At 39.9% G+C, this 13,012-nt stretch overlaps 1 protein-coding gene across 1 annotated transcript; it reads right to left on the bottom strand.

Annotated features, from left to right (window-relative positions):
• Positions 1-622: 622 nt before the first annotated feature.
• Positions 623-12,670, bottom strand: LOC150040782 (checkpoint protein HUS1-like). Its single transcript, XM_090326188.1, has 8 exons — positions 12,541-12,670; positions 10,596-10,723; positions 10,334-10,510; positions 9,383-9,490; positions 7,966-8,040; positions 4,520-4,619; positions 1,828-1,941; positions 623-1,081 (listed from the first exon to the last, which is right to left on the bottom strand). The coding sequence occupies exons 1-8, from the start codon at positions 12,590-12,592 to the stop codon at positions 999-1,001; spliced, it is 837 nt and encodes a 278-aa protein (XP_090182314.1). The 5' UTR covers positions 12,593-12,670; the 3' UTR covers positions 623-998.
• Positions 12,671-13,012: the final 342 nt, after the last annotated feature.

Raw genomic sequence — 13,012 nt, 5'->3', positions numbered from 1 at the left:
ATATATTTGTATTTGGTTGTTTGAAATTGGATTGGGAAGGGGAAAACAAGATGAGGGGTGGGGGTGGGGGGAGGGAAATGGGGACCAAGACATGAAAAAGGGTATCAATATATGTGAATTAATGCACCTTCTATCTGGCAAATATCATGTAACCCTTCTATTAATTACAATAAAAATATATGAAAAACATGGAATATTAATTATTGACTTATGAAAATAAACATGTACTAGGAAAATGAATCTTAATATCTAATATTCAAGAAACTCAAATTGTAACCTGCATATGTTCTAGTACTAAATATAGAAATAACATTCAAATGGTAAGGTTTTATTTTATGGTCACATAAAGTATGATTTATTATATAACAGATAAATTGTAAAATCAATAAAAATTAACAAGCAGAAATAGCCAAGTTAAATGTTCTGTGTATGTTGCTGATATTTTTTAATAATGCTATAAGTATCAGTATATAAATTGAATTAAATAATTCACATTAATTCACTCACATATGTCATAACAGTATTTTTTGCTGTATAACAATGTTTATATATTATGAAATATTATATAAAAACAAATAGATTAACTAACCAATTCACTGTTAATTCATACTTAGGACCGCCCATTTTTTTTCCATACAGGAATATTTCTGGTTATAATCTGTGCAGGAGGATTTAAGTCAAGGGGAACTCACATTTTCAAGGTTTCTTGCATAGAACAAATAACAACCTGAACTCTTAATAAAGTGATAACAATTCATACTGCCACCAGTGCAAAGGAAAAGAAGGTAAGTAAAGATCTAACTAGTTTTTGTTCCTCAATGTCATAAAAGGACACCACAGAACAAAACACATACTTGAGTAACCTTGAATAATTTTTTATCTGTTTATTAATTTTATTTGCAGTGAAAACATTGTAAGGGATGTGAAATACAGATCAGGGCACTGCCTTTCCTGCCATCACACAGATGGCTGCCCTCTGGAATCTTCTGAGGATGCGCCTAGGCCAAGGCTGGGACGATGTATTTCAGCGAGAAGTTATTGTGAAGAAATTCAAAATAAGCAATCCTGTTGGTCACGATATCTGAGGAAAAACATATCACTAATTACAGGCCACTGCAACTTGTGTATTTGAACCCCCAACCATCCCAATAGCCTAGATGCATCCTTTGACAAGTGCCTTTTATTTTTCACTTTAGATCATCCTCCTCCTCATCTATGCTCACTGATATTTATGAAGTCAACTGCAGAGCCATGCACATAGGGAGCACATTCAAATCCGGGCCAGGTTCCTTCAGGTTATGTGGCCTTCTCAAAAGAGAATAGAACCTTGGGGATCTCAAAGGAAGTTAGGAGATGGAGATGCCATGGCAGATCTTACCCTCAGAATGAGGACTATACTAGACTTCAGATACACTCATTATCAATCAAACTCAAAGAAACTCAGGCAGTAAGCTCAATTCACGAGGACAGTGAAAAGAAAAAGGCACAAGAGCAGAAGCTCAGACCTAAGCAATACTGTCTGCTTGATTGTAAGGACGCAGAATCTCTGCAGAAGAGGCTATACCACAGTTAAGAGGAGGAGGATCAAATGACAACCAGGGGTGACTATGGGCTCTCATTTCCTTATCCCATGCCCCAAGACTGTTTCTGTACCACCATGTCTAGACACTTCTAAATACAGAAAACTTAAAAATCCAGGCAGCTCAAGAAAGGTAGAGTGCATTTAACAGCTTATTTTGCACACGTAAGAGACTGAAAGGAACATTCAACTAATGACAACTAATGTGTCAGGTATAGCTATGAAAGAATTGACAGAAACAAACTCACGGACAATAGCTGTGGTAGGATTCCCTCGAATTCCTGTAATTAAGTGGAGAATTTGCTTGATATCCATGTGCACCACAGCCATCTCTCCTGGGTTTCTGTCTTCAGAGCCATTTTCTAAAGATAAATGATATGAAAGATTTGAAGCATCTTTTTGGATGTAACAGGGACCTCAGATAAGCAACACATGTTTACCTAAATAAATGATTGATCTTATTCATACAACAACTTCAGAAAATTTGCAGTTCCTAAATATCATCACTCATTAAACATAATTATACCCTATGTAATTTACACAGTATGATAATTTTCAATGAATCTTCAATTACTGGGACTTGAAATGGGACTCAGTTTTTCCTCTAGGTCAAAGAAAAATATATTCAGTCATTTCTGTTGCTTTAAAAGCTAGTATGCACATGGTGAGTGCATGACTTCTCACTACTCATGAAAAGAGTCGAAAAAGACATTGCACTTTCAATTCCTGGAAAAGAAATAAAATAAATCCCAATTTATGTTTTTTAAAATATTTTTATGATCTTTTACTAGTTGTACACAGTAATTGGCATTCAACATAGCAGTTTAAAAGTACAACGTACAGTTTATAAGTGCAATGTATCTGTTAATGCTTCCAAAATTACTGAATCCACAATCCACATCAAAGCTTTAATCAAATGAATCCACAAGGACCCTTTACTTTCCAGTAAAATTCCTTGAAAGGCTATGTTCCCATTTGTGCCCATATGCAAATAAACTTGCAGTCTCAACTCTGAATTCGACCCATATGATGTGCGAAGAAAAAGAGAAGCGCAAAATTGTTTTTGCAGCACTGACAGATACTTTTACTTTTAAAAATTACCATTAAATAATTGTACAAAGGAGTTGTCATTTAACATAGCAGTTTATGTATATATCTTGATGACTGTCATTCCTTTCGACATTCTTTACCCATCCCTCCCCTACTCACCCCTTCTTTCTCTTCTAAATTTGTAGGACATTTATTAGAATCTTATATACATTATGCCCTTCATTCTTCTAGCCTTTTCCCTTTGACCCCACTCCATAACTTTCCAGTACCCACTGAGCAGCTAAAAAGCGCCCCCATTCTGAGGCAGTAACCATCTTGCTGTTTATATAAACTATGAGTGACCCAAAAGCGCACATAAATTAAAGAAACAGAATTGTGGTGCCATTAAGTCCCAGGAACTGACCTGTCTATGTTAAATTAACCAAAACTCGGGTAAATTCAAGTGATGGCATCTGTTTTCTAAGCCCTAAAACTACTCTCTGAAAGTTCAATGGGCCATTAGCCCAGGGAGTTCCCTAATCCCTACCTTATCTCACCCAACCCCCAATGGCTGTAAATTTGTGATTTTTGCCTTTAAAAAGACCGTGTAAACCCTGATTAACAACTCCATCCCAGCCTTAGGGACAGACAAGTTCCCTGCCTGGCTTGTACCCTCAACAAACCTTGCTTTTGCATTTCCGATGCCTCAATCTCAGTGGTTTTCTTTGGGGACCCCGTCTCAGGGCACAACACCCACTTCCTGGTATTTGATTTTGCTGAACTTTATGACTTTCTAAGGATTTACACTATTTGAGATCTCCTTTGAATCTACATATCTCAGTTAGTACATCTATATACACTTGGATACCACACAATGTATTTACTTATGAGTTTATAAGCCAAATCTAGCTTCCACTTACAAGGGAAAACAGGGATTCTTCATCTTTCTGGACCTGACCTATTTCATTTAACTTAATTTTTCTAAATCTTTCCATTATTGACTTTGCCATCTTCTCTAATTCAGCACATGACTCTACCCCATTTGTGCTTAAGTACACCTTAAGTAGTTTAATTGCTCCTCTCTCCCTGCTGACTGACTGAATCCGTACTTATTTTTTTAAATTTTCCTTTATTGTTATTATAGAGTTGTGTATAGAGGAGTTACATTTACATTGAGCCCAGTGATGACTACATTTCCTTTCATACAGTATCATGTTTCCTCATTCTCTCCCAATCCCTCCCTCCTGTCTCCACCCACAAGTCGTATAGCTCAGTTTCATCAATGTCCAGTGAGCTTCACTGCTGTATTTTTGTACCTTTTGCCCTTGAATTCTATGCTCTTTCTCCCACCTTCCTGAAGACACACACATGCATATACCATTTATAAGGTAGAGAAGATAGAATCATCAAAAACTAGAAAAGAAAAAAAAGTCTTTTGTTCCATATCTTGGAATTCTTTATAGTCATGAAAGAGAAGAAAATTATGACCATGTATCTGTCTCTCCATTTATACAAGCTAATCTAACTTTGTAGATATTAATGTAACTAAAGGAATGAAATGTACAAAATGTATCTATCCTTTGAATCCACTGTGGATGAGAAACTGAAATTGTTCAGAGTAGAACAAGAACCTTAGAAACAGAAGGACTGGGAGGTCATTTAGCACAAGCTGAATTCTAGAAAAGAGAAAGGAGCCCTGTTCAGATCCTTCAATTACCTCATATCTCAGGCCCCTGCACTAGTGGGCTCCTGCATTAATATGCCATAGGGGACAGGTAGTCAAAGCTCAGTTCCTTCCAGGCATAAAACAGAGACAACTAAGTTTCATTTTTCCATATTAAATGTACTCCAAGTATTTGTTTTCTGAAAGTTAATTCATCAAAACAAAACATAAACCACAAGCAAACTCACCTAATGGAGGATTTTCAAGATTCTTAAAATAAACCGTAACATTCATTTGTTCACTTTCTACCTTCAGGTTCAATTCTCCATTTTGGTTTGCTTCAATTATCTACAAATTAAGTATTAGAAAATAGTCTTAAAATGTGAAAGGTAAACACACACATACACACACACACACACACACACACACACACACACACACACACAGAAAAATCAACGGGCATCACCTACAAACCCATATCAGAAGGAGGCACCTTCCCACAAAAAAAGTCTAAAGACTAAGGCGGGTACCAAGACATTCTTATTTTAACAACAGGGAAGATGAGTCCTGAGAGATGAGAACTCTGAATTCCCCTACATAAAACAAAGGCAGAGAGCATGACCTCAATGAAGAACTGGGTAGGAATTGAGAGGCCAGGAAATAGGAGGCTCTTTTTATGGAGACTTTGGGACAGATGGCTGCTCTGTGGGAATAGGCAGAAAGATAGGTGTTCCTGTAATCCAACAGGTACTGTTGTTGGCACAGAACAAGTTAAGTACTCTCACTGAACATGACCAGTTGTGGGAGTCAAGGGACAGAAAGGAACAAGAGATGAATAGAAAGAAAACTGAATCTCAAAAATGTTGACCTAAGAAGAGGCTAAGTGTCTTAATATTTGTGGTTACATAATATAAAAAACATTACATAAAGTTATTAACCTGTCTTGATCCCCATATATAATGAAACAACCTCCTAAAATCTATGAAAAACCATAAGTAAAGAATTATAGGCCAGGAGTTTGGCCTAGTAGTATAGTGCTTGCCTAGCATGCATGAAGACCCCTGGGTCTATTACTCAGTACCACATACATAGAAAAAGCCAGAAGTGGTACTGTAGCTCAAGTGGTAGAGAAAGCCCAGGGACAATGCTCAGGCCCTGAGTTCAAACCCCAAGACTGGCAAAAAGAATTGTGACTGAATTATACAAAAAAAGAATAATGGATGGCAAGGGGAGGGAAATGGGGACAAAAAAGAAGGGGTATCAATGTATGAGAAGTAATGCACTCACTATCTGGTGAATGTAACTCTAATCTGTCTATATATTACCTCAATAATAAAAATTAAATAAAAAAAGAATAATGGTGTAATAGCATTCAACAGCATTTAGAAACCTCAAGACATCCTATAAGCACATGTAGAGTGTAACCAGTCATTTTTAGAAGAGCACCGAACTATCTATGACAACTACACATTTAACAAAAACAGTGCTATTTGTTTTAAAGTACATCTATGTATTGTAAAGTGATATTTCAAGGTTCAGAAAGCTTTGGGGTGCTGTCTTACTGAGTAGCTGTAGTGTTGTTACTGTCTAGTTTCACTGGGCACAGTGCAACTGGGATGAAGCTGAGGCCATTAACTCTTCCTCACTTCTCCCCAATCTGTGTCCTTTGTGCAACCCCTGATTGTGAGAATCCCCTAGAAACCAGTCAGAAGACAAGGACCTAGGGTTGAGGACATACCTTCAGAATCTAAACATTTATCTAGTCAGATCTCAGAGGACTCACATGCACATGTACAGTAGAGCCTAGAAGGAATGTCTTAGAGCATTGTATTGCTTCCTGGAGGTACTGCTCTGATGCGCCCATGAATCACATATACAACCCACCCTACATGTCACTTCTTTTACTGAATGAGGGATATAAGAAAATGCAAATTTTGCAGAAGAGGGTAGAGGAAGTTTAGTGTGTTTAGTCACAGTTATTCAAATACCTCTTATCTTGTAATACAGAAGGCTTCTTACTCAGGGACATCCCAACATATACTTACTTGTCTAATCTAACTTGATAAATATCCACCTAGTAATTTTATGTGATGATAGCCTCTCTACAGAATGTCCATGTATTCAAGTCACTCCAGAATAGATCAAATCACTTCTGATTACTTTACCTACACTGCACTCTTACCTTTGTACTTTGTTGAGTCTCTCCCTCAGAAAAGAAAGGCCAAACAAATAGATCCTTCAGTTAATTTCCTAGCCTTCTCCAGTGGGCCACCCTGAAGTTTCTGGAAACCCCAGGGTATCCTAAAAGAAGGCAGTTGACAGCTAGAGCAATATCAGAATTTGCTGTGATCTAACACCTCTGTCGGGATAGTGCACATTGCTTCACAGGATGCAGATTCTAGATTCAAACAAGACCTCTGAAGGTTACGTTATAAGGCAAAACCTTTCCATGAACAAGTAGGTAAAATTATAGGAGAAAAGCTTTCTGAGAACAAGCCAATATTCAGCACTGTTCTTAAAGGAGAAAAATATGAATAGATGAATAATTTCTAGGATTCTAAGAACTGAATGGATGATCTAAATACCCTTTGGAAACAGACACATAAACACTGGCTATAACCTAGTTTTTCAGTTTTATCCCGTGCTCTGAATACCAAGATTAGTGTATACTTTCCTCCCTCCAGAATATGGCACCTCAGTAAGAGTCCAAGGTACAATGCCAGACCAGATCAGTGGTGGGACTTCCTGAGGCAATGGAGAAAAGTTCTGGGATGAACAGCAAGAATGACCAAGTGTTTCCCAGGTACAGACAGAGAAAAGAGTGCATGAAATGATAAACAACAGCTGTAAAGAGATGAGTGATGTTCTGCAAGGAGGGTTGGTAGTATGACAATGGATCATGTATTACTGGGAAAGTTAAAGGTTTACATGCATCAGGTGGACTGTGTTTTTTTAAACATTCAGGGACACTGTCAAATGTACTGGGGTTTTGGGTAGAGGGAGGAAAGTGAAGGGAGAAATTAGTATAATATCAGGAAAAAAAAACAGGATAAGCAACATATTTTTGTAGAAGGTGGCTCTAGTAGATCTTTATAAAAAATAGAAAAATAAAAGTGATGATAGACTTCTTTGAATGCTGTTTGTAATTAGGAGGATTTTGATAAAGGGAGGTTTTCTCTATAGCCCACAAAATAATAGGAGGATCATGCATGGACGTTTATATAATTAATTCAGGAAAAGTATAAGTACACATAAAATATGTACTATTCTTGGGATCAATCATTGGCTTAGCATGTACAAAACCTAGAATTCAATCAACAGCACCACACACCCATGAAAAAAGTGAAAGGAAAAGGAAAAAAAATTAATCTTCTGTCTAAAATGTAAGGAAAAGACACTAGTATTGTTTACCATATTCTGCATGGATTATTAATAAAACAAGAAGGATTAAGTACAAATAGAAAAGAGTTTCCCAATTAATAAGGGTTGAAACACACTACAACAGGTTTCTTCCAGTTACTGTAAAACACTTTGGTCTCAACACCAGTCCAGGTCCCCATAAGAAAGGATCCAGGGAGGAGCTGAGCACTACCAGGGAGCATGGAGTACAACATCTTTATTCACAGCAAAGCTGCTTCCCAGGACAAGTAACCCAAGCAAGCTAGACCTCTTTTCTAAAGATGTGGTAACTTACAAGGCAATTGCTGATAGGCTTCAGTTTTTTCACTAATTTCTTCATAATACCCAAGGCTGGCAAATAAATGCTAACCTATAATAGCAATAAAGGAAATCACTAGTATTAAAAATATTAATGTATTCTAGAAGTGACAATACATGGTCAACAATTCTGAAGTTCTAGTTTACAATTTTTAGAATAATGGTTTTGTTGGGTTTGTTGCATTTTTGTTGTTATTATTTTGGTTTCACTCCAGTTGTAGTCCCTGAATTTTCTTGCTCAACACTTATGCTCTTCCACTTGAACTACACTTCTACTTTCAGCCTTTTGGTGGTTAAGTGGTGGTAAAAATATCATACTTTCCTGCCCTAGTTCTACAGTGCCTGAGCCCTCAGAACAAACCACAGGACCAGCACACATAAATAAAATAAATGGGGGAAGGGGAAAAATAAGATAAATGCTTGCCCATGGTTACCTATGCAACCATACCCCAACTATATTCTATACATTCAGGAGGACCTAAAGAGATAACTGAGATAGCTATACACAGGGACAGGGGAAATAAATCCTAGTAATCTGCAGAAAGCCATCCTTCAACAAGCATTAATATACATGATTCAGGGTCATTTTTCACACTCAATGTGAAAATACAGCACGCAGTTACTGCAACTAACTTGGGGATAGTTAATAAAACTTTCATCAAATGCAAGCTTTTGATGCTGCTAATCAAATACATATGAAATGAGGTTGAGGTCTGAAGATTCATCCCAGGTATAAGGCAGCCAAGGCAAATCCAATATACTTGTATCCAATTAACCAGAAGCCGGCTTAAAGTGGATGTGTGAGTCAAATGGAAGAATTCAATCCGTAAGCAAAATAAAAACCCCAATATCAAGCACAAGAAAACATGGTGGCTATTTATAAGTTGGTGGAAATGTTTCTTCTACTGAAAGTCCCAAAAGCATTTTATTCAGTGTAAAATTTAAATTTCTTCTTAAACAAAATATGAGCAAGACACAGTAGACCCTTTAGCATCATCTTTATGTCCAGTAACCTAGGTTCCTCTAAGTAGGACATTTAACTCAAACTCAGTCATCACAGTGGCTCTCTATACACATCCTAACATCAAGTCCTATGAATCCCAAATTGGTGCCCAAGCCCCAAAGTCCTGATGAACAGCAGCTTATTAAGAAAGGTATTTAATTTTCAGATTATGAAAGTTGAATTCTATATAACAGTGTTTAAAGATGATTCAAATAAATAACAAAAGACAAGTATTAACATCTCTTTTCCTAATATAGCTTTTAAAGATAAATATCACTGTCTTTTACAAAACTACCCAGTCTTTCAATAAAATATTCTCCAAAGCTACAACTAGACAATTCACAGATTCCTGTCTACGGTATTGAGGAAGAGGAATGTATATATCACTTACCTTTGAATCAGGAACTGCCAGTTCCTGTATTTTGTTCTGAAAGTTTGTAGTGATAAGGACTATGGGTAAGTATTCTGACACTATGTAACTCTTGCCAGACAAAAATCGCTGCCAAATAAAAGTAAATTTTGTAATGAATCAAAGCCAAAGAAATAAGGGTAAAAATATAAAACACCAAATCTAATTGGAACACTCTCAATTCATTCTATCAGAACCCACTTAGCCTATATACATGTTGTGCATGTTCTATCCTGAGAACAAAGGAGCTGGCAAGTGAGGTAAATAAGAGAAAAAGGTCCTGAATATTCCAGTGGGACAAAGGAATAAGCAAAATACAGAACTATATTAGTCACTCACTAGAACCTTCAGAAAATTACAGTAGCAACCAGGCTGAGTGAGGGAGTGAGGCTACATTGTGAGAGTACAGGAAAATTGTTAGGAGCTGACACAGAAACTACACATTCAGTTAGCCATAAGACGATGGGATGAGAAACAGTCATTTTAGTAAAGAGGGGAATGGCACACAAACGTGTAAGATGGAAAAAGCAACTGTACTTTGCTGATGACTCCAGAGACAAGGTTTCTGCACTAGAAAGGGCAAACTAGAGAGCATAGAAGGCAAATGTGCCAACAAACATTGATTTGATAGTTAAAGGCAGATGCTCTGGAGGAAGAAACTTCAAAAATATAAACAATTGTTTTCTATTACTAAAAAGAAACTCTGATGCCAGGAATTTTACTGTTCGTAAAGGCAGTATGCAATCTGAAAGTTGTATGGTCAAATGATTTTAAAATAACATAGATTAATAACTGACTATAATAAAATATAAGTAACTGATCTTTAATTTTAAACAAACCCATCTGTATAAATCCCAGACTTATAACTATTTGTATTTCTTCCAGAGAAAGACTGTTTTCGGGAATTTCAGAAACCTGCTTTCTTCTACTTACCAGCTTTACACAAATCTTGAGGCTACTAGAATATTTATTAGACAGCTTGATTTTCATGGCTTCAGCACTGTTAGCACTTTTCCAGGCTAGAGATACATTTTCCAAATTTAATTGTACATATATCTCATTGTTTTCTACAGAGTGGCCTTCCATTTCAAATATGCTGAAAAAGTTCTCCTGCATGAAGAAACAGGTATCTGTAAGGGCTCAAGTAGCAAAAAATCAGTGTGCAGAGTGTGAGGCTTCTTGGGTTGCTACTCACCTTCCTCATTTCACACCACACGTTCACTGTCCCACATTCTGGTTTCCCAAAAAGAATGAAGCTCAGTTTATCCGGACAAATGTGGAGGGTACAGACTTTAGTGAGGTCAGACAACATGTTAATGATTCCTATAACAGAGTAAAAGAAGAAATTATTCTGTTCCCTCTCCCCTATTATACAGATCTTGATAATTGGGCAGAACTCCAAGATGCAAGGATCATGTTGGAAAATGCTTTCTTCCCATTGCAATCATTCCATTGTCGAGGCAAACTTTGGAGTCTTGAAGCTCCTACTATTACTCACTACACGGGAAATAAGGAGGAGGGCACATCCACTACGTTGAAACTATAGCCATGGCTCACTTATTGTGGCTTCACTGTATTGTGGGTTTAAAAAAAAACACGTCATGAGAAGGGTTATCAATGTGTACAAAGTAATGCACCTACTATCTGGCGAATGTAACTGTAATCCCTCTATACATTACCCCGACAAAATAAACAAAAAACAAAATAAAAAAAAAACTTAAATAGTGATACCTCACCTATTAGGGGAGTTATGATCCAGGGTCTCACTCCCCCCCATGATAGGTAAGAATCCAAGAAATATCAATAAGTGAACAGTGATACAGTGAGGGACAACTATCCAACGCAAACGCTGTTACTTCAGGGACCTTCACCCATGGCGGGGGTAGGACGGCTCTGGAATGTAGCTCCACCGATAGGTGAGGGATTTCTGTTTAGAACTGACACTCATTGTGGATGGCTTGGAAGCGTGGCCCAGCACTGAACGATAGGTTTGGCACACGGGCCGCAAAGAGAAGACTGGGAAATTCTAGTAGTGTGGTGAGAAAGAAATCACGTGATGGATATCAAGTCCAGAAACTTCAATGGAGCAGCCTTCCTCCTCACACTGCTCCACCAGGTCTCACCCACCCCAGAGTTGTCCCACCCACCCCCGGCCTCCTTCACATCCTCAAGAATAGAGTTACAGAGCCTTCCACAGGCAGCGGCCTTCATCTCCGCCTTGCGGAACCAGATCTCACCCACTTCAGAGTTGTCCCGCCACCTCAACCTAATCCTCAGGCATAAGAGTTCCAGAACCTTCCACAGGCGCCGGCCTTCTTCCCCGCCTTGTGAACAGCCTCACCCCCCTACAGCTGTGCCCCCCCCCCGCTGGCCTCCTCAACCTTCTCCTCAGGAATAGAGATCCGGAACCTTCCACAGGCACCGGCCTTCTTCCCCGCCTTGTGAACAGCCTCACCCCCCTACAGCTGTGCCCCCCCCCCCCGCCGGCCTCCTCAACCTTCTCCTCAGGAATAGAGATCCGGAACCTTCCACAGGCACCGGCCTTCTTCCCCGCCTTGTGAACAGCCTCACCCCCCTACAGCTGTGCCCCCCCCCCCGCCGGCCTCCTCAACCTTCTCCTCAGGAATAGCGTTCTGGAACCTTCCACGGGCGCCGGCCTTCTTCCCCGCCTTGTGAACAGCCTCAGCCCCCTACAGCTGTGCCCCCCCCCCCCGCTGGCCTCCTCAACCTTCTCCTCAGGAATAGAGTTCCGGAACCTTCCACGGGCGCCGGCCTTCTTCCCCGCCTTGTGAACAGCCTCACCCCCCTACAGCTGTCCCCCCCCCCCCCGCCGGCCTCCTCAACCTTCTCCTCAGGAATAGAGTTCCGGAACCTTCCACGGGCGCCGGCCTTCTTCCCCGCCTTGTGAACAGCCTCAGCCCCCTACAGCTGTCCCCCCACACGCTGCGTCCTTCAGCTCTTCTCTGGGAGTGAAGCTCCAGAAACTTCCCCTAGGCCATGCCTGGCAAGACCCCACTTCCCTGCCAGGCCCCACGCACTCGGAGCACTGCCCTGCCCGGCCTTTGACGCCCTCAGGTCCTCCCCAGTCCGGCCTCTGCCTCCTTTGGTCCCCCCTAGCTTCCACAGTCTTCCCAGTTCACCCCAGAAATGCTCCAGAGAAGCCTTGTCCACAATCTCGGCCCGGAACCTCATGGCAGCGCCTGCCCAAGCTCCGCTGTGCTGTGGCTTCGATCCCAGGCGACCGAGTGTCGGCTCGTCAGCGTCCCACTCAGTTATATTCCCGCTCTTTAGGATGACTTCCGGCCAAACGTTCCAGCCAATAGAGAACTTCCGCCCAAATGTGTGGTCAAGCTGAGCACGCGCTAATTAAGCCAAGGGAAACTGGGTCCTGCTTACCAGCCTGTTCCACCTGTATTCATTGAACACAGTTTATGTACATTGTTTGTATGTTCCGCCATGTTTGAGCATTGAAAAACACACTGGTCTTCAACTTCTCGGGGCTAGGGAAGTGTTTCTGGAATGTCCCATTTTGAAATAGATCATCGAAGTTTCTGGAACTCAAATCGTTGGGAGAATGTGAAAGAGGCTGAGGGTGGGCAAGATCTGGTCCCA

This window comes from Megascapheus bottae, chromosome X, assembly GCF_031878675.1.
Source record: "Megascapheus bottae isolate mThoBot1 chromosome X, mThoBot2.hap1, whole genome shotgun sequence".
Taxonomy (NCBI): Eukaryota; Metazoa; Chordata; class Mammalia; order Rodentia; family Geomyidae; genus Megascapheus; species Megascapheus bottae.
This window is presented reverse-complemented; position numbering and strand designations above follow the sequence as displayed.

Coding starts and splice junctions, on each gene's coding strand:
- LOC150040782 (XM_090326188.1), bottom strand. CDS start 12,592: ATGAGGTTCCGGGCCGAGATTGTGGACAAGGCTTCTCTGGAGCATTTC. Junction 8,041..9,382: donor TGGCAGTTCCTGATTCAAAG/GTAAGTGATATA, acceptor TTGCTATTATAG/GTTAGCATTTATTTGCCAGC. Junction 4,620..7,965: donor AGCCTATCAGCAATTGCCTT/GTAAGTTACCAC, acceptor CTTAATTTGTAG/ATAATTGAAGCAAACCAAAA.